The sequence below is a fragment of the Mus musculus genome, chromosome 15, assembly GCF_000001635.26.
Source record: "Mus musculus strain C57BL/6J chromosome 15, GRCm38.p6 C57BL/6J".
Classification (NCBI taxonomy): domain Eukaryota; kingdom Metazoa; phylum Chordata; class Mammalia; order Rodentia; family Muridae; genus Mus; species Mus musculus.
Genome location: NC_000081.6, coordinates 44,195,577 through 44,209,950, shown reverse-complemented (window position 1 = coordinate 44,209,950; position 14,374 = coordinate 44,195,577). Strand labels below are relative to the sequence as shown.

The 14,374-nt window shown below is 38.5% G+C and overlaps 1 protein-coding gene across 3 annotated transcripts in view; it reads right to left on the bottom strand.

Annotated features, from left to right (window-relative positions):
* Nucleotides 1-14,027, bottom strand: part of Trhr (thyrotropin releasing hormone receptor) — a 39,989-nt gene extending 25,962 nt beyond the window's left edge. Inside the window, exons 1-3 of one of the 3 annotated variants that reach the window (XM_006520748.2) lie at nt 13,563-14,027; nt 12,077-12,960; nt 9,014-9,299 (exon numbers count right to left, since the gene is read on the bottom strand). In XM_006520748.2, coding sequence (XP_006520811.1) covers nt 9,288-9,299; nt 12,077-12,865 — 801 coding nt within the window. In that variant the 5' untranslated portion in view covers nt 12,866-12,960; nt 13,563-14,027 and the 3' untranslated portion in view covers nt 9,014-9,287. Of the gene's footprint in view, nt 1-9,013; nt 9,300-12,076; nt 12,961-13,562 lie in introns of those variants that run through there. The other 2 variants (XM_006520747.1, NM_013696.2) reach the window with 2 other exon arrangements.
* Between the last annotated feature and the right edge of the window lie 347 nt (nt 14,028-14,374).

Here is a 14,374-nt window from a genome sequence, read left to right as displayed (position 1 = left end):
CTGTTATTGCTTCTCTGAAATACTGCTTGGCCTGAAATTGGTGCTCAACAAGTGCTTATTGAGTTAAAGAAGCAACAGGTGAACAAAGCCATAAAACATGATGAGGTTTTGAAAGACAGACAAAAGAGAAATTATCTATCTATCTATCTATCTATCTATCTATCATCTATCTATCTATCTATCTATCTATCTATCTATCTATCTATGATGTACATGAAGTATTTTAGGAAAATTACTCACTGGGGGACATTTCCCTTCACTTGGATCTATTGCTGTCTTTGCACTAATGCTCATATGGTTTATCTTCCCTAGGTTGCCATTGCTTTTCTTTGCAAATTCTGTTCAAAGTAGCTCCTTCATTTAGGAGAGGATTTTTAAAGCCCATGGGATAGGCAACTGGATTTTGTATTACAAAGAGAATTGTCTGAGTCTGCAGTGGTTGTGAGTTGGCCTTGTCAGCATTGTAGGAAAACAAAAATCTTCCTAAAAAGGACTTATCTACTAATTTAATCATGATTCAGTGATTCGTTTCTTGTGTTATTTTGGAATTTAAAGAAGGATCTAATAGAAGAGATAAAAATTCTAGTTATAATTAAAGAAGGATTGAGCACACATAGGCAATATTTTCTCATGGGGCAAAATAGAGTATTGGGCATACCTGAGACCTAAAGCACTCATGCATCTAGTTTTTACACTCTTATTTATATTGCTTGTGTAAAGTGCTGTCTTTTAGGTACAGTCATACAACAAAAATTTGTTGGAAAATAAAGAGGAAGGACTTTATTTTTACATTTATTGATTTAGGTAGTGAAGTCACAATAAGCAGGGTCAATTTTAAGCAATGTTATGATGGTTATGTATATGTAGGTAGGAAGAGAGACTGACAACCTGCTCTTGCAAAGCCTGTATTCCCAGGCTACAGTATACCACTGTATCCTTACACCCGGGAGACCTACCATATTCCACATTCAGTCCTGAACATAGTACAAGGTGAAAGTTCTTACTATTAAGGATACTAGGAGGTAGAGAAGACAGACAAGCTAATAAGTCTGAGTGGCCAAAATTTCTAAATCAAAAATATATGCAAAATACTATAGAAACATAGGAAAAAAGAGACTTTTGTGTGTACTGCCAGCTAGGGAATCAGCTGTGAAACTCTGCCTGAGAATTTCAGGACAGGCTTTAAGGTGTGCATAAGAGATGGATTTGAGATTTGAAAGACAACTGGGAGACTGCCAGAGGAAGGATGTTCTGGCTGAGAACATAGTATACTCAGAGAACTGAAAATAATTCAGTTCTGCTGGAGCATAAAGTGTAAGTTGAGAGAGCCATGGGAGATGAAGCTGAAAGTATGGCAAGGTGCCAGGATTTTATTTGTTATGCCAGGTAGTTTAAATGTTAGGCTTCAGGGAACCCTAAAAACTATGTTTGATAATGGAGCTCTGCGTGAGAGAGATCATTTAGTGAGCAATGTGCAGAGTGGCTGGGTGGAGTAGAACAGGAGTTGGAGGGACTAGTGAGTTGTGTATTGAACTAGAACAGAGAGAGGTGGTGAATCTGCACAGTGCTAGTGTTGGGGAAGAAGTGGGTCAACCTTGAGAATTACCACTAGGACCAGCAGGTCTTTACTACTGCTTAGGTTTAGGTTAGGGGATGACAGGAGCAAAATGTATTTAGGCAGACTCCTGGGTTTCTATTTTGGAAGCATAAAACAGGGAAGAGAGAGGTATAGGTTTATAAAGTGGAGAATGAGCTTAATTAGATCTATTAAGTCTGATCTACGAAATCCCAGATGTAATCATCAATATGAATGAAAAGATGGCTTCCTAAAGCTTTATACTAAAGACCTATAAGTGGTTGGTTTAAGCATGGACATAGAAGAAAATTTATGAAAAGATTCAATGGTGTCATAGAGGGTATTATCTAAAGAAAAAAAGATCCTTAAGAATAGCTTGCTCGCCAAAAAATTCTCACCTGAGGAATACCGAATGGCTGAGAAGCACCTGAAAAAATGTTCAACATCCTTAATCATCAGGGAAATGCAAATCATAACAACCCTGAGATTCCACTTCACTCCAGTCAGAATGGCTAAGATCAAAAATTCAGGTGACAGCAGATGCTGGCAAGGATGTGGAGAAAGAGGAACACTCCTCCATTGTTGGTGGGATTGCAAGCCTGTACAACCACTCTGGAAATCAGTCTGGCAGTTCCTCAGAATATTGGACATAGTACTACTGGAGGATCCAGCAATACCTCTCCTGGGCATATATCCAGAAGATGTCCCAACCGGTAAGAAGGATACATGCTCCACTATGTTCATAGCAGCCTTATTTATAATAGCCAGAAGCTGGAAAGAACCCAGATGCCCCTCATCAGAGGAATGGATACAGAAAATGTGGAACATTTACACAATGGAGTACTACTCAGCTATTAAAAAAATGAATTTATGAAATTCCTAGGCAAATGGATGGATCTGGAGGGCATCATCCTGAGTGAGGTAACCCAATCACAAAGGAACTCACACAATATGTACTCACTGATAAGTGGATATTAGCCCAGAAACTTAGGATACCCAAGATATAAGATACAATTTGCTAAACGCATGACATTCAAGAAGAATGAAGACCAAAGTGTGGACACTTTGCCCCTTTTTAGAAATTGGAACAAAACACCCATGGAAGGAGTTACAGAGACAAAATTTGGAGCTGTGACGAAAGGATGGACCATATGCAGTGAATGCCATATGCAGGGATCCATCCCATAATCAGCTTCCAAATGCTGACACCATTGCATACACTAGCAAGATTTTGCTGAAAGGACCCAGATATAGCTCTCTCTTGTGAGACTATGCCGGGGCCTAGCAAACACAGAAGTGGATGATCACAGTCAGCTATTGGATGGATCACATGGCCCCCAATGGAGGAGCTAGAGAAATTACCCAAGGAGCTAAAGGGAACTGCAACCCTATAGGTGGAACAACAATATGAACTAACCAGTACCCCAGAGCTCTTGTCTCTAGCTGCATATGTATCAAAAGATGGCTTAGTCGGCCATCACTGCAAAGAGAGGCCCATTGGACTTGCAAACTTTATATACCCCAGTACAGGGGAACCCCAGGGCCAAAAAGGGGGAGTGGGTGGGTAGGGGATTGGGGGGTGGGTATGGGGGACTTTTGGGATAGCATTGAAAATGTAAATGAGGAAAATACCTAATAAAAAAATAAATTAAAAAAAATAGCTTGTTCACTCCATACCCAAATATGTTCAGGAGAGAGCTGGTCTCCCAGGACTGTGGACACTCCTGTGAGCACAAGTAAGACTACTACTTCTGCTCTGAGGGACCTGTCTGAAGACTTCAGGACACAGGAACTGAGAAGCAGCCTAGGACAGGGTCCTTCTGGTTTCCATCTGCATCCCAGAACTAATCCTGTGCCACAGCACTTCATACCCAAATACTGTCAGGAGAGAGCTGGTCTCCCAGGATTGCTGACACACCTGTATGCACAGGTAAGACCACCACTTCAGTTCAAATTTCTGGCCCAAGGGGTACCCTCCCAGAGCCATTAGGACACAAGATCCAAAGAGCAGCCAGGGACAGGATCTTTCAATTTTCTGTCTGTACCCTGGAGCTGACCCTGTGCCACAGCTCTCCATACCCAAATTCCTCCCAGAGAAATCTGGTGTCCCAGGAGTACTGACACACAGGATTGCAGGAGGAATAAGCCACAGTCAGAAACAGCAAGACCAGCTAACACCAGGGATAACCAAATGGCAAAAGTTAAGGACAAGAACATAAGCAATAGAAACCAAGGCTACATGGCATCATCAGAAACATGTTCTCCCACAACAGCAAGCCCTGGACACTCCAACACACCAGGAAAGCAAGACTGATTTAAAATCACATCTCATGATGAAGACAGGGATCTTTAAGAAGGGCATAAATAAATCCCTTAAAGAAATACAGGAGAACACAGGCAGACAGGTAGAAGCTCTTAAGAGGAAACAAAAATTCCTTAAAGACTTACAGTAAAACACAACCAAACAGGTGAAAGAATTGAACAAAACATTCCAGGATCTAAAAATGGAAATAGAAACAATAAAGAAATCACAAAGGGTTACAACCATAGAGAGATAAAATCTACGAAAGAGATCAGGAGTCATAGACACAAACATCACCAACACAATACAAGAGATAAAAAAGAGAATCTAAAGTGCAGAGGATAACTTAGAAAACACTGACAAAACAGTCAAAGAAAATGCAAAAAGCTCCTAACCCAAAACACTCAGGAAATCCAGGACACAATGAGGAGCAAACCTAAGGATAATAGGTATAGAAGAGAGTGAAGATTCCCACCTTAAAGGGCCAGTAAATATCTTCAACAAAATTATAGAAGAAAACTTCCCTAACCTAAAGAAAGAGTTGCCCATAAACATACAACAAGCCTACAGAGCTCCAAATAGATTGGACCAGAAAAGAAATTTTTCCTCTTACAATAACAATCAAAAAAGCAAATGCACAAAACAAAGAAAGAATATTAAAAGCAGTAAGGGAAAAAGGTCAATTAACGTACAAATGCAGACCTATCAGAATTACACCAGAATTCTCACCAGAGACTATGAAAGCTGAAGATCCTGGGCAGATGTTATAAAGATCCTAATAGAACACAAATGCCAGACCAGGTTACTATACCCAAGAAAACTCTCTCTTTCTCTCTCTCTCTCTCTCTCTCTCTCTCTCTCTCTCTCTCTCTCTCTCTCTCCTCTGTATAGCCCTGGCTGCCCTGGAACTCACTCTGTAGGCCAGGCTGGCCTCAAACTCAGAAATCTGCCTGCCTCTGCCTCCCAAGTGCTGGGATTAAAGGCATGGACTACCACTGCCTGGATAGCAAAATTCTCAATTACCATAGATGGAGTAACCAAGATATTTCTTGAGAAAAACAAATTAATACAATATTTTTCCACAAATCCAGCCCTGCAAAGTATAGTAGATGGAAAACACCAACACAAGGAGGAAAACTACACCCTAGAAAAAGCAAGAAAGTAATCTTCTTTCAATAAACCCCAAAGAAGATAGCCACAAAACACAAAAATAACATAAAAAATAACAGAAATCAATAATCACTATTCCTTAATATCACTTAACATCAATGGACTTAATTCCCCCAATAAGAAGACATAGAAAAACAAGCTGGATATTTAAACAGGACTCAGCATTTTGTTCCATACAGGAAATTCACAACAGTATCAAAGACAGACACTACCTCAGAGTAAAGATCTGGAAAACAATTTTCCAAACAAATAAGCTGGAGTAGCCATTCAAACAATGAATAAAACCAACTTTCACACAAAAGTTATTAAAAAGGATTAGGAAGGACACTTCATACTCATCAAAGGAAAAAGCTACCAAAAAGAACTCTCAATTCTGAACATCTATGCTCCAAATGAAAGGGTACCCACATTCGTAAAAGAAACTTTACTAAAGCTCAAAGCACACATTATACCTCACACAATAATAGTGGGAGACTTCAACATCCCACTCTCATCAAAGGACAGACCATGGAAACACAAACTAAACAGAGAAACAGTGAAACTAACAGAAGTTATGGACCAAATGGATTTAACAGAAATCTACAGAACGTTTCATCCTAAAACAAAAGAATATAACTTCTTCTCAACACCTCATGGTACCTTCTCCAAAATTGACCATATAATCAGTCACAAAACAGGCCTCAACAGATACAAGAAAATTGAAATAATTTCATACATTCTATCAGATCACCACGGACTAAGGCTGGTCTTCAATAGCAACAAAACAACAGAATGCTCACATACACATGGAAGCTGAACAACACTCTACTCAATGATAACTTGGTCGAGGAAGAAACAAAGAAATTAAAAACTTTTTAGAATTTAATGAAAATGAAGGCACAACATACCCAAATTTATCGGACACAATAAAAGCAGTGCTAAGAGGAAAACAGGGCTGAGTGCCTCTAAAAAGAAACTGGAGAAAGCATACATCAGCAGCTTAACAGCATACCTGAAAGCTCTAGAATGAATAGAAGCAAATATACCCAAGAGTAATAGACAGCAGGAAATAATCAAACTCAGAGCTAAAATAAACCAAGTATCAACAAAAAGAACTAAACAAAGAATGAACAAAATAAGGAGCTGGTTCTTTGAGAAAATCAACAAGATAGATGAACCCTTAGCCAGACTAACCAGAGTGGACAGAGACAGTATCTAAATTAACAAAATCAGAAATGAAAATGGAGATATAACAACGGAAACTGAGGAAATTAAAAGAAAGCATCATATCCTACTACAAACTCCTATACTCAACAAAACTGGAAAATCTGGATGAAATAGACAATTTTCTAGACAGATACCAAATACCCAAGTTAAATCAGGATCAGACAAACCATCTAAACAGTCCCATAACCCCTAAAGAAATGAATGCTGTCATCAAAAGTTTCTCAAGCAAAAAAGTGCAGGACCAAATGGGTTTAGTGTGGAATTCTATCAGACCTTCAAAGAAGACCTAATACCAATACTCTTCAAACTATTCGGCAAAATAGGAGCAGATGGAACGCTACCAAATTCATTGTATGAAGCCACAGCTATACTGTGTATTCTCCCTCGGACATCGAACTGTTTCTTTCTATTCAGGAACCTGATACAATTTCCATTCTTGGAGGACTTCATATGAGACCTTTTTTCTACTTCTACCATGTTTAGTGTTCCAAATAGATTTTAAAAACTGATTGAATGCATATTACTTTTAGCTTTAGAAGATATCATGTATATTTATGAGGCATGTAGATATTATAAATTATTTTGATGACTCAAAAATGTCAATACTGAGTTGTGTATTTTAAAATAAATTTTATTAGTTTAATAAAAAATGAAGAAAAGAATAGCTTGTTTTAAGATCTGCAGTGGTAAAGGCATTCCTCTTTTGTAGAATATACCTATTTTTGATGGTGAAATCTTGGCTCAAAGCTGCAAATTCAAAGTTCCAGACAAACAGGGTGTACTCATCTAGGATGAAGGACACAAAGCACACAGCTGAGAGGTTATCATTTAGTACATTTATGGGAAATGTCCTTGAAACAGTATATGAATCAGGAAATGGAAACTATTCTTAAAAAAAAAAAAAAACACAGGGTTTCTCTATATAGCCTTTGCTGTCCTAGAACTCACTCGTAGACCAGGTTGGCATTGAACTCAAAGAGCCACCTGCCTCTGCCTTCTGAGTGATAGGATTAAAAGCATGTGCCACCACCCTCAGGCAGGAAGTTATTCTTTATTAATAAAATCAAAGAGACACACTTAGCTATATATGTGTGTGACAAACTACTTTGATTGTTTTTTTTGACTTAGAGGTTTCTTTATATTAGTATGAATATAGTTGAATCTACATGATTAGAAGAAATAAAACAATTAAAGGTGAAAGGTAAGCCTGTGTAAACAACCCCAGTAAGTTTGGGAAAGCTGTAATGAAGGATGAGTGCTACAAAGGTCACTATGCTTTGCCTTGTAAGGCCAATCACTGAGTTCCCGGCTGGGTGAGAAGATTACATTATATTGAGATATTACATTGGATTTTGAAACAAGGGGAGGTGGGGTTGTTCTCTAAAATGTGCATGCAGCTGCCAGCTGCATGAGTCACGAAACCTATAAGCCTTTGTGCTCTCAACTCCTACATTCAGGCCATTCCACTATTATGCCTCTGCCTCAGTCCTTTGTTTTTGTTTGTTTGCTTATGTATTTAAATGGAGACTTGATGTGTATGCTGCTGAGCCACTCCACTACCCTGCCTTAAACCTGTCTTCCACTGTGGAGGATATAACAGTGTTGCACCACCACTCTAGAGTTGCTTTGTGCTTTGTTCAAGATTGTTTTTTTCTTTAAACACACACACACACACACACACACACACACACACACACACACACTGACATGCACACACATAATTTTTTGAGATTATAATTATGTAGTTTTCCCCTTCTCTTTCCTCCTTCTGTCTTTTCTCATATGTCCTTACCTTGCTCTCTTTCAAATTTATTACCCCCTTTTCTTTAATTGTTGTTACATGTGTGTGTGTGTGTATTTAGGAATATATATAGCAGGAAGCTATATATTACATATATTTAGGAATATATATATATATATATAACCTGCCTCAGTCTGTATGATGTTATTTAGACATTCTCAGACCTGTCATTTGATATTAGATAACCAAAGGTCTAAGGCTGCTTCAGAGCAGATAACAAGGGCGCCGGGATGATTTAATTCCTGAAAAGGGGCTGACAGTGGGGACAGAGCAAACACAAATTTTGTCTGCTGCAGCTCACTTGATTTCTGCAACAACTCTATAAGTGAATTGGTTTTTTACCCATTTTATGGATAAGAAAACTGGGGCTTAGAAAACTGATTAAGTTGTGATTAGTTTTACTATTTGTTTTCTCTTTAAAATTTTTACTTTTAATATTTTAGGAGTAAAAATGAGAAGCAAGCATAAACAATATAGGCTATAATAATTTAAACTGATCCAATTAGAAAAGAAATATAAGAAAATGGCAGTGGTGGTCTTTGACAGCGAGCCCCCCTTTCCTCATTCTTAGTTCACCCAGAGTCCCACAAGACAGTTGCTTTATAACCTCCTGATAACCACTGCCATCTCCAGTGCCGTCCCCAGATGGCACGTGCTACTTTAGAGAGGGAAGCTGCTTTGGTTTTGTTTCTTGAGATTTCAACATTTGTTTCTAGTAAAGCAGAGATGTCTTAAGCACTTTACAGAACGAAGAGCAAGTATTTTAATAAAATACGATAAATTAATAAAAAACTATAATGAAAATGAATAGAATCTCTAGTAACTTCTATTAGGACTAGGTCACTTGAGTTTCCCACTCCCTATACTCTAAGACAGGAGGAGTTGCTAAGTGGTGGGACTGAAAACAAGAGCAGCAACCTGGTCTGTAAGATACCTTGCAAATCCTGGAAGTCCACAGAAAGTAAATACTTGAAATGAGTTTGTTTATTGACAGTGCAGAATTTTAACAAAAAGGTAAGAATTTTACCAAAAAGGGCTTTGTGCTCCTAAGCATTTTAGATTCAATAAATAATGCAGAAACACACAGATAATGATAGAGATGACCAGTGTTAGAGATGGCTTGTCTTCACAGTGCTGAACATAGGAACGGAATGCACTGAGGGAGTTTCTGGCTCTGTGTAGGCAGAGCTGAATGTAACACATGCCACCCTTTAAACTCTGTCTTCTCACAGTCAGACCACCCACTGTAAAACAAAAGATAGGTTCAATCAGGCAATCCCTTTACATACCTTCTAGCCACAGAGTGGAGTGAGGTTGAATTTAATTGATCTCAACTCAGGAGATTACTAAAATCCAATCAAATTGTCGAGTAATAGAACAAGGTTTGGGTTTAGACTTTTTACACTGGAGATGCAAGAAAAGCTGAATAAGCAAAGAAAGCTTATTATCTTATTGTCTTTCACAGAAAAATGATCTTTTTATTTTCTTTAAAATGTAATCCTCTAAGCTATGCTCATTTGATTTTAGTAGTTTGGCTAGAAGGACCTGGCCCTGAAAGTATTTATTACGGTGTAAGTTACAATTGTCTAAAAGAAAAAAATCGGAGAGAAATAGTAAAATAAACATCATTGGATTATAGGACATGGAGATTTTAACCTTATGAAGAACTAAGAAGTGTTTTTAGAAAATGGAAAGTCCAGAACATAGATGACTAACTTTGCAACAAATGGACCTTATTCACAACTGTGATCCCATTCTTTGGGGCTGCCACTGTGCATCTAAATGTGAGTCTGCTACCGTACTGAATGGTCTAGATGTGAGCCTGCTACCATATTGAATGGTCTAGATGTGATTCTGCTACCATATTTAAAGGTCTTGATGTGAACCTGCTGCCATACTGATGGTCCAGATGTGAGCCTGATACCATATTGAATAGTACTTCTTTTTATTCCTATGTCACACATTTTATTTACGGTGCTTTAAATTCTCCCTATAAATTAGTAGTCCTCAACCTTTGGGTGAGGACCCTTTTGGAGGTCAAAGGACTCTTTCACAGGGGTGGCCTAATATCATCAGAAAACACAGATATTTACATTATGATTTAAAACAGTAGCAAAATTACAGTTTTGAAGAAGCAATAAAAATAATTTTATGGTTAAGGTCACCAAAACATGAGGAACTGTGTTAAAGGGTCACAGCATCAGGAAGAGTGAGAACCACTGCTATAGAGAATCTTACTTTTGCTTGTAACACTACCAGCTACTTTTAGGGGTAACCTTCTGGCTCCCTGGTCCATCTCTTACCCTTCCAATCTTCCTTACCCTGAGCTGTCAGTTTCTCATGTCTAAACACTACATTGTTCTCATGCTCACCATTCATACCCTTAGAAATGACTGTGAACATGTAATATAATTAGCAATCTAAAGCACATTATTCTCACTGATAGGACGTAATGACTGTAATTGAAAGAAAGGACATTAGGCCAGACAAACAAGCTTTAAAAATTATAACCAGAATATAAATGTGAGTATAACACTGTATAACACATTCTAACTGACCTATCTTTGTGCTAATATTAACTAATGTTTGGTCACTAAGATGCGCATATTACGTATTGTCATATTGTATGTGTTAACATTTCTCTTGACAGATGGGCAATGTATGTCTCACCATTTCCATGAATCAAGCTTTGGTTAATGGCCAGCTACACCTTGTATTAGCATTGACACCATAGCATTGTTGTCTGTGTTCAGAAGCAAAGATTGGTAGTAGTTAGTCATGAGATCCCTTTTGACTTCATATAATATATGTCATGTAAATCAAGTGTCACATGTCATTTAAAATGCTGCATGCATTCTCTTTAACTATAGCTCTCTTCATTGCAACAGTCTTTCCTAGTGTAAGTTTTTTTCTGCCATGTGCACATATCACAATTTATCCAGTAATAATTCATAACATATTAGGTAACCTAGAGTTTAAGAACTTATAGTATGGATGATCCACATACATGGTTCTAAAAGCACACTCAGTTTTCTACAGACATAAATAGAATTAACTGATTTCCTGGCAAAAAAATTTCAAGTGATTTGAAAGAAACTATATTGTTAATTCCATGATTTCTCTTCTCAGTATGAGAATAAGTATTTGCCTCATAATCATTACAAATAGAGAAAAAGATAAGTGATAGGCTCATAAGTATCTCAGGACAGTTGTACAGACATATATGCTATAGAGCCTTCTATTTTTATATTAGCTTATAAATGAGATGCTTTACTCACTAATAAAACCATCATTCCACTGCAGCCACACATGCATTAGGTTATATGGAAGCATAAAAGGGTTCCCGTTATGCTAAGCTAGAAATCCTACATTAAAAATTGTTTATAACTGATTCAGCTTGATATTGGCCATTCTTTTGAATCCCCTCCACCTCTGGAAAATGTATTCCCACCTCCTGCACACTAAGATAACTTGGAAAGATCTATAGAAGAAGATTAGAGAATCATCTCTCATCAAGACTAACCAAATAAGGCTGATTAAATGTCTTTTGTGGGTGTCAGTTGTGAGTAACTATATAATGCAAGAAAAGTTCTATTATTGTGACTCACTAATCTATTGTCAAATTCTCTTGATAAATGTGTAGTAGATTTCCTGAAAGGCAACTCTTTGTCATGCAACAGAAATTTTCCCTCCAGAGGCTCGAAGTACTCTGAATGTTCTGATAACATTTTCAGAGAGGAACCTTGTTTTAAATCAAGGTTTCTGGGGATCTGTCTACAGTCCCCCATATCTTAACATGAAACTGCTTCCTGCTAAACTGCTATCAAATCCCTCCATTTATTTTTAGATCTTCAGTGATCCCTAGGTGCATTTAATATGCAAAGCAGCAGCTTATGCCATGAGACATCTGCATAATTGTATTTTGCTTCTGCCATCAGCTAAGTAGGGCAAAGTTGATCCCATCTCACAAAAATTCTATTTCACATTTCCTGCCTTGACTTGGAAGTTCAGCTCTGCTTACCTGCTTCCTGGAAGATACAGTGCTGTTGAAGCATCTGTTGGTGGCATTTAAATTCAAATTCTTGTTCTGATGGATTGAGTCATTTTTCCACATCTTAGAGTTTTCTTTAGGGTCTGAAGGAATGGGGTTTAAGAAGAGGATTCTAGCTATAAATCCATAAAGCACAGTGGCCAGGATCATTGGCACAACATAAAAGACACCAAAGTCCATTAGGTAAATAGGTGAGTAGTAGTTCCTGGAGATCTTGTAGCCACAGGAAACCACAACAGCGTTTTTGTAGGTGCTGATGTTGAGATCCAGCAGGAAGAACCAGAGCATACAGTAAATGGATGTGAAGGCCCAGACAAAGATGATGATTTTTTTGGCTCTGGAAAACGTGCAGAGAAACTGGGCTTTGATGGGGTGACAGATTGCTATGTACCTTTCAATGGTAAAGGCCGTTATTGAACATGAAGATGCATTAATGCCTAGGTACTGGAGATATGTAATGCAGAGGCAGCCAACATAGCCATAGACCCAGGAACCATAGATACTGTCGGTTATGTTGGGGAGGCCTGCAGCCACCAGAACCATGAGATCTGCCACAGCCAGACTTACCAGGTAACAGTTTGTAGGGGTTCTCATGTGCTTTGTTCTCATGACCACCAGGACTACCATGATGTTGCCCACAATGCCCAGTCCACAAATAATGACCACAAGTAAGATGGTAACCACCTGGTACTCGAGGGCCACAGCTGCTTGTGGCTGGAGCTCGGTTTGGTTCATTTCACTGACAGTATCATTCTCCATCTTCAGTGGCTTGAAGCTTCTCTGACACGGGGACTCTAAAACATCTTTCCAGCCTTCACCTTTCTGTCTGTTTGTTTTTGCAGTAGTTCTTTCCCCTGTGAAAAGCCACACACATATTCACCCACAATCCCTTCATTTCCAATCAAGCCACACTCATAAGCAACTCATTTCCTCTCTTTACACCTCTGAGGTTCTACATTAATGGGGTGCTAATGTACTTCTGAAAACTCCTTATTTGTTTGTTTGTTTGGTCTTTTTTTTTTTTTTTTTTTTTTTTTTTTTTTTTTTTTTGCAGGTCTAGGCAAAATGAAGTACTGTTTTGACCACATCACATTAAAAGGGACGACTTAACAATTGCCTTTTCACAGGGAAAAATCTTAAGAGAAGCAGGAAAGTATCCTGTTTTGAAACTGGGTCCAATTGGAAAATCAAAAACAACAAATGAACAATTCCAAACTACCAAAACCCAAAAATGTGCTAGAAATACATTTACAAAGAAACCTCTCAGATACTCAGGAAAAGTACAGCTAAGAAGGAAAGGTATCAAAGGGTGCTATGGTCAAGCCTCGTAGGAAATTAACTACTGGTTCCAGCTTTTAAGAGTGAAGTATCATTGGTATAAAATAACAAGGTTTTGCGTCTAACTTCCCCACACCCCAAGTCTCCAACCTTAATAGAAGAGAGTTTTCTCTCTTACCTCTTCACTCTGTCACGCTGCCTGTTTCTCTGTGTAGATGAAGTGCTAATAGGTCCAAGTTTCCAATCGTGCAGAAGAAATCTTGTCCAGTCTGTCTGGCAGGAAGATCACTTAGCAGAGGCTCAGTCTTCAGAGCGGCAGTTCCTCTAAACCCTCACATCCCTTTTCAACTCATGACAGACCACACAGCCGCAGTAACTGAAGCAGCAGCAGGCGCAGCACCGAGGCTGTCAAACCATAGATCGTCCCTTAATGAGAGCTCTCTCTCTCTCTCTCTCTCTCTCTCTCTCTCTCTCTCTCTCACACACACACACACACACACACACACACACAGAAGTGCTAGTCAATCCTGACTGATTCAGAATCTTCTGTTGAATTTACTTTTAAACATGTGGCTGACATAGTGCTCAGTGTGGATGCCTGATCACAGATAAAAGGATCTGGAAGCAGCCGAGCTTGTAGGTAAAGATGCTCTAAGTTCCGCAGAAACTCTTGTGCCTGAGCTGCTCTGAAATAAATTTTTACTTCTTGCTTGATGGGATTTTAGGAGATAGCAAAACCTTTTGAGAGCTGTTTGCTTTGAAACTTCTCTCTCTGCTATGGAAACCCTTGTACTGTTTCTCCACTAAACCAGTAAATCTGCTCCCTTCTATCATTTTATATGAATGAAAAATGAGTTAAAATTGATTTCAAACCATTTTTACTGTGAGCTTCTGAGGCTCATATAAAAATTTTATTTTTAAAAAATGACTTGAAGACTTGGAGCAGGGGTATATACTGCAATCGCAGTGGTCAGGAGTCAGAAGGGCTGT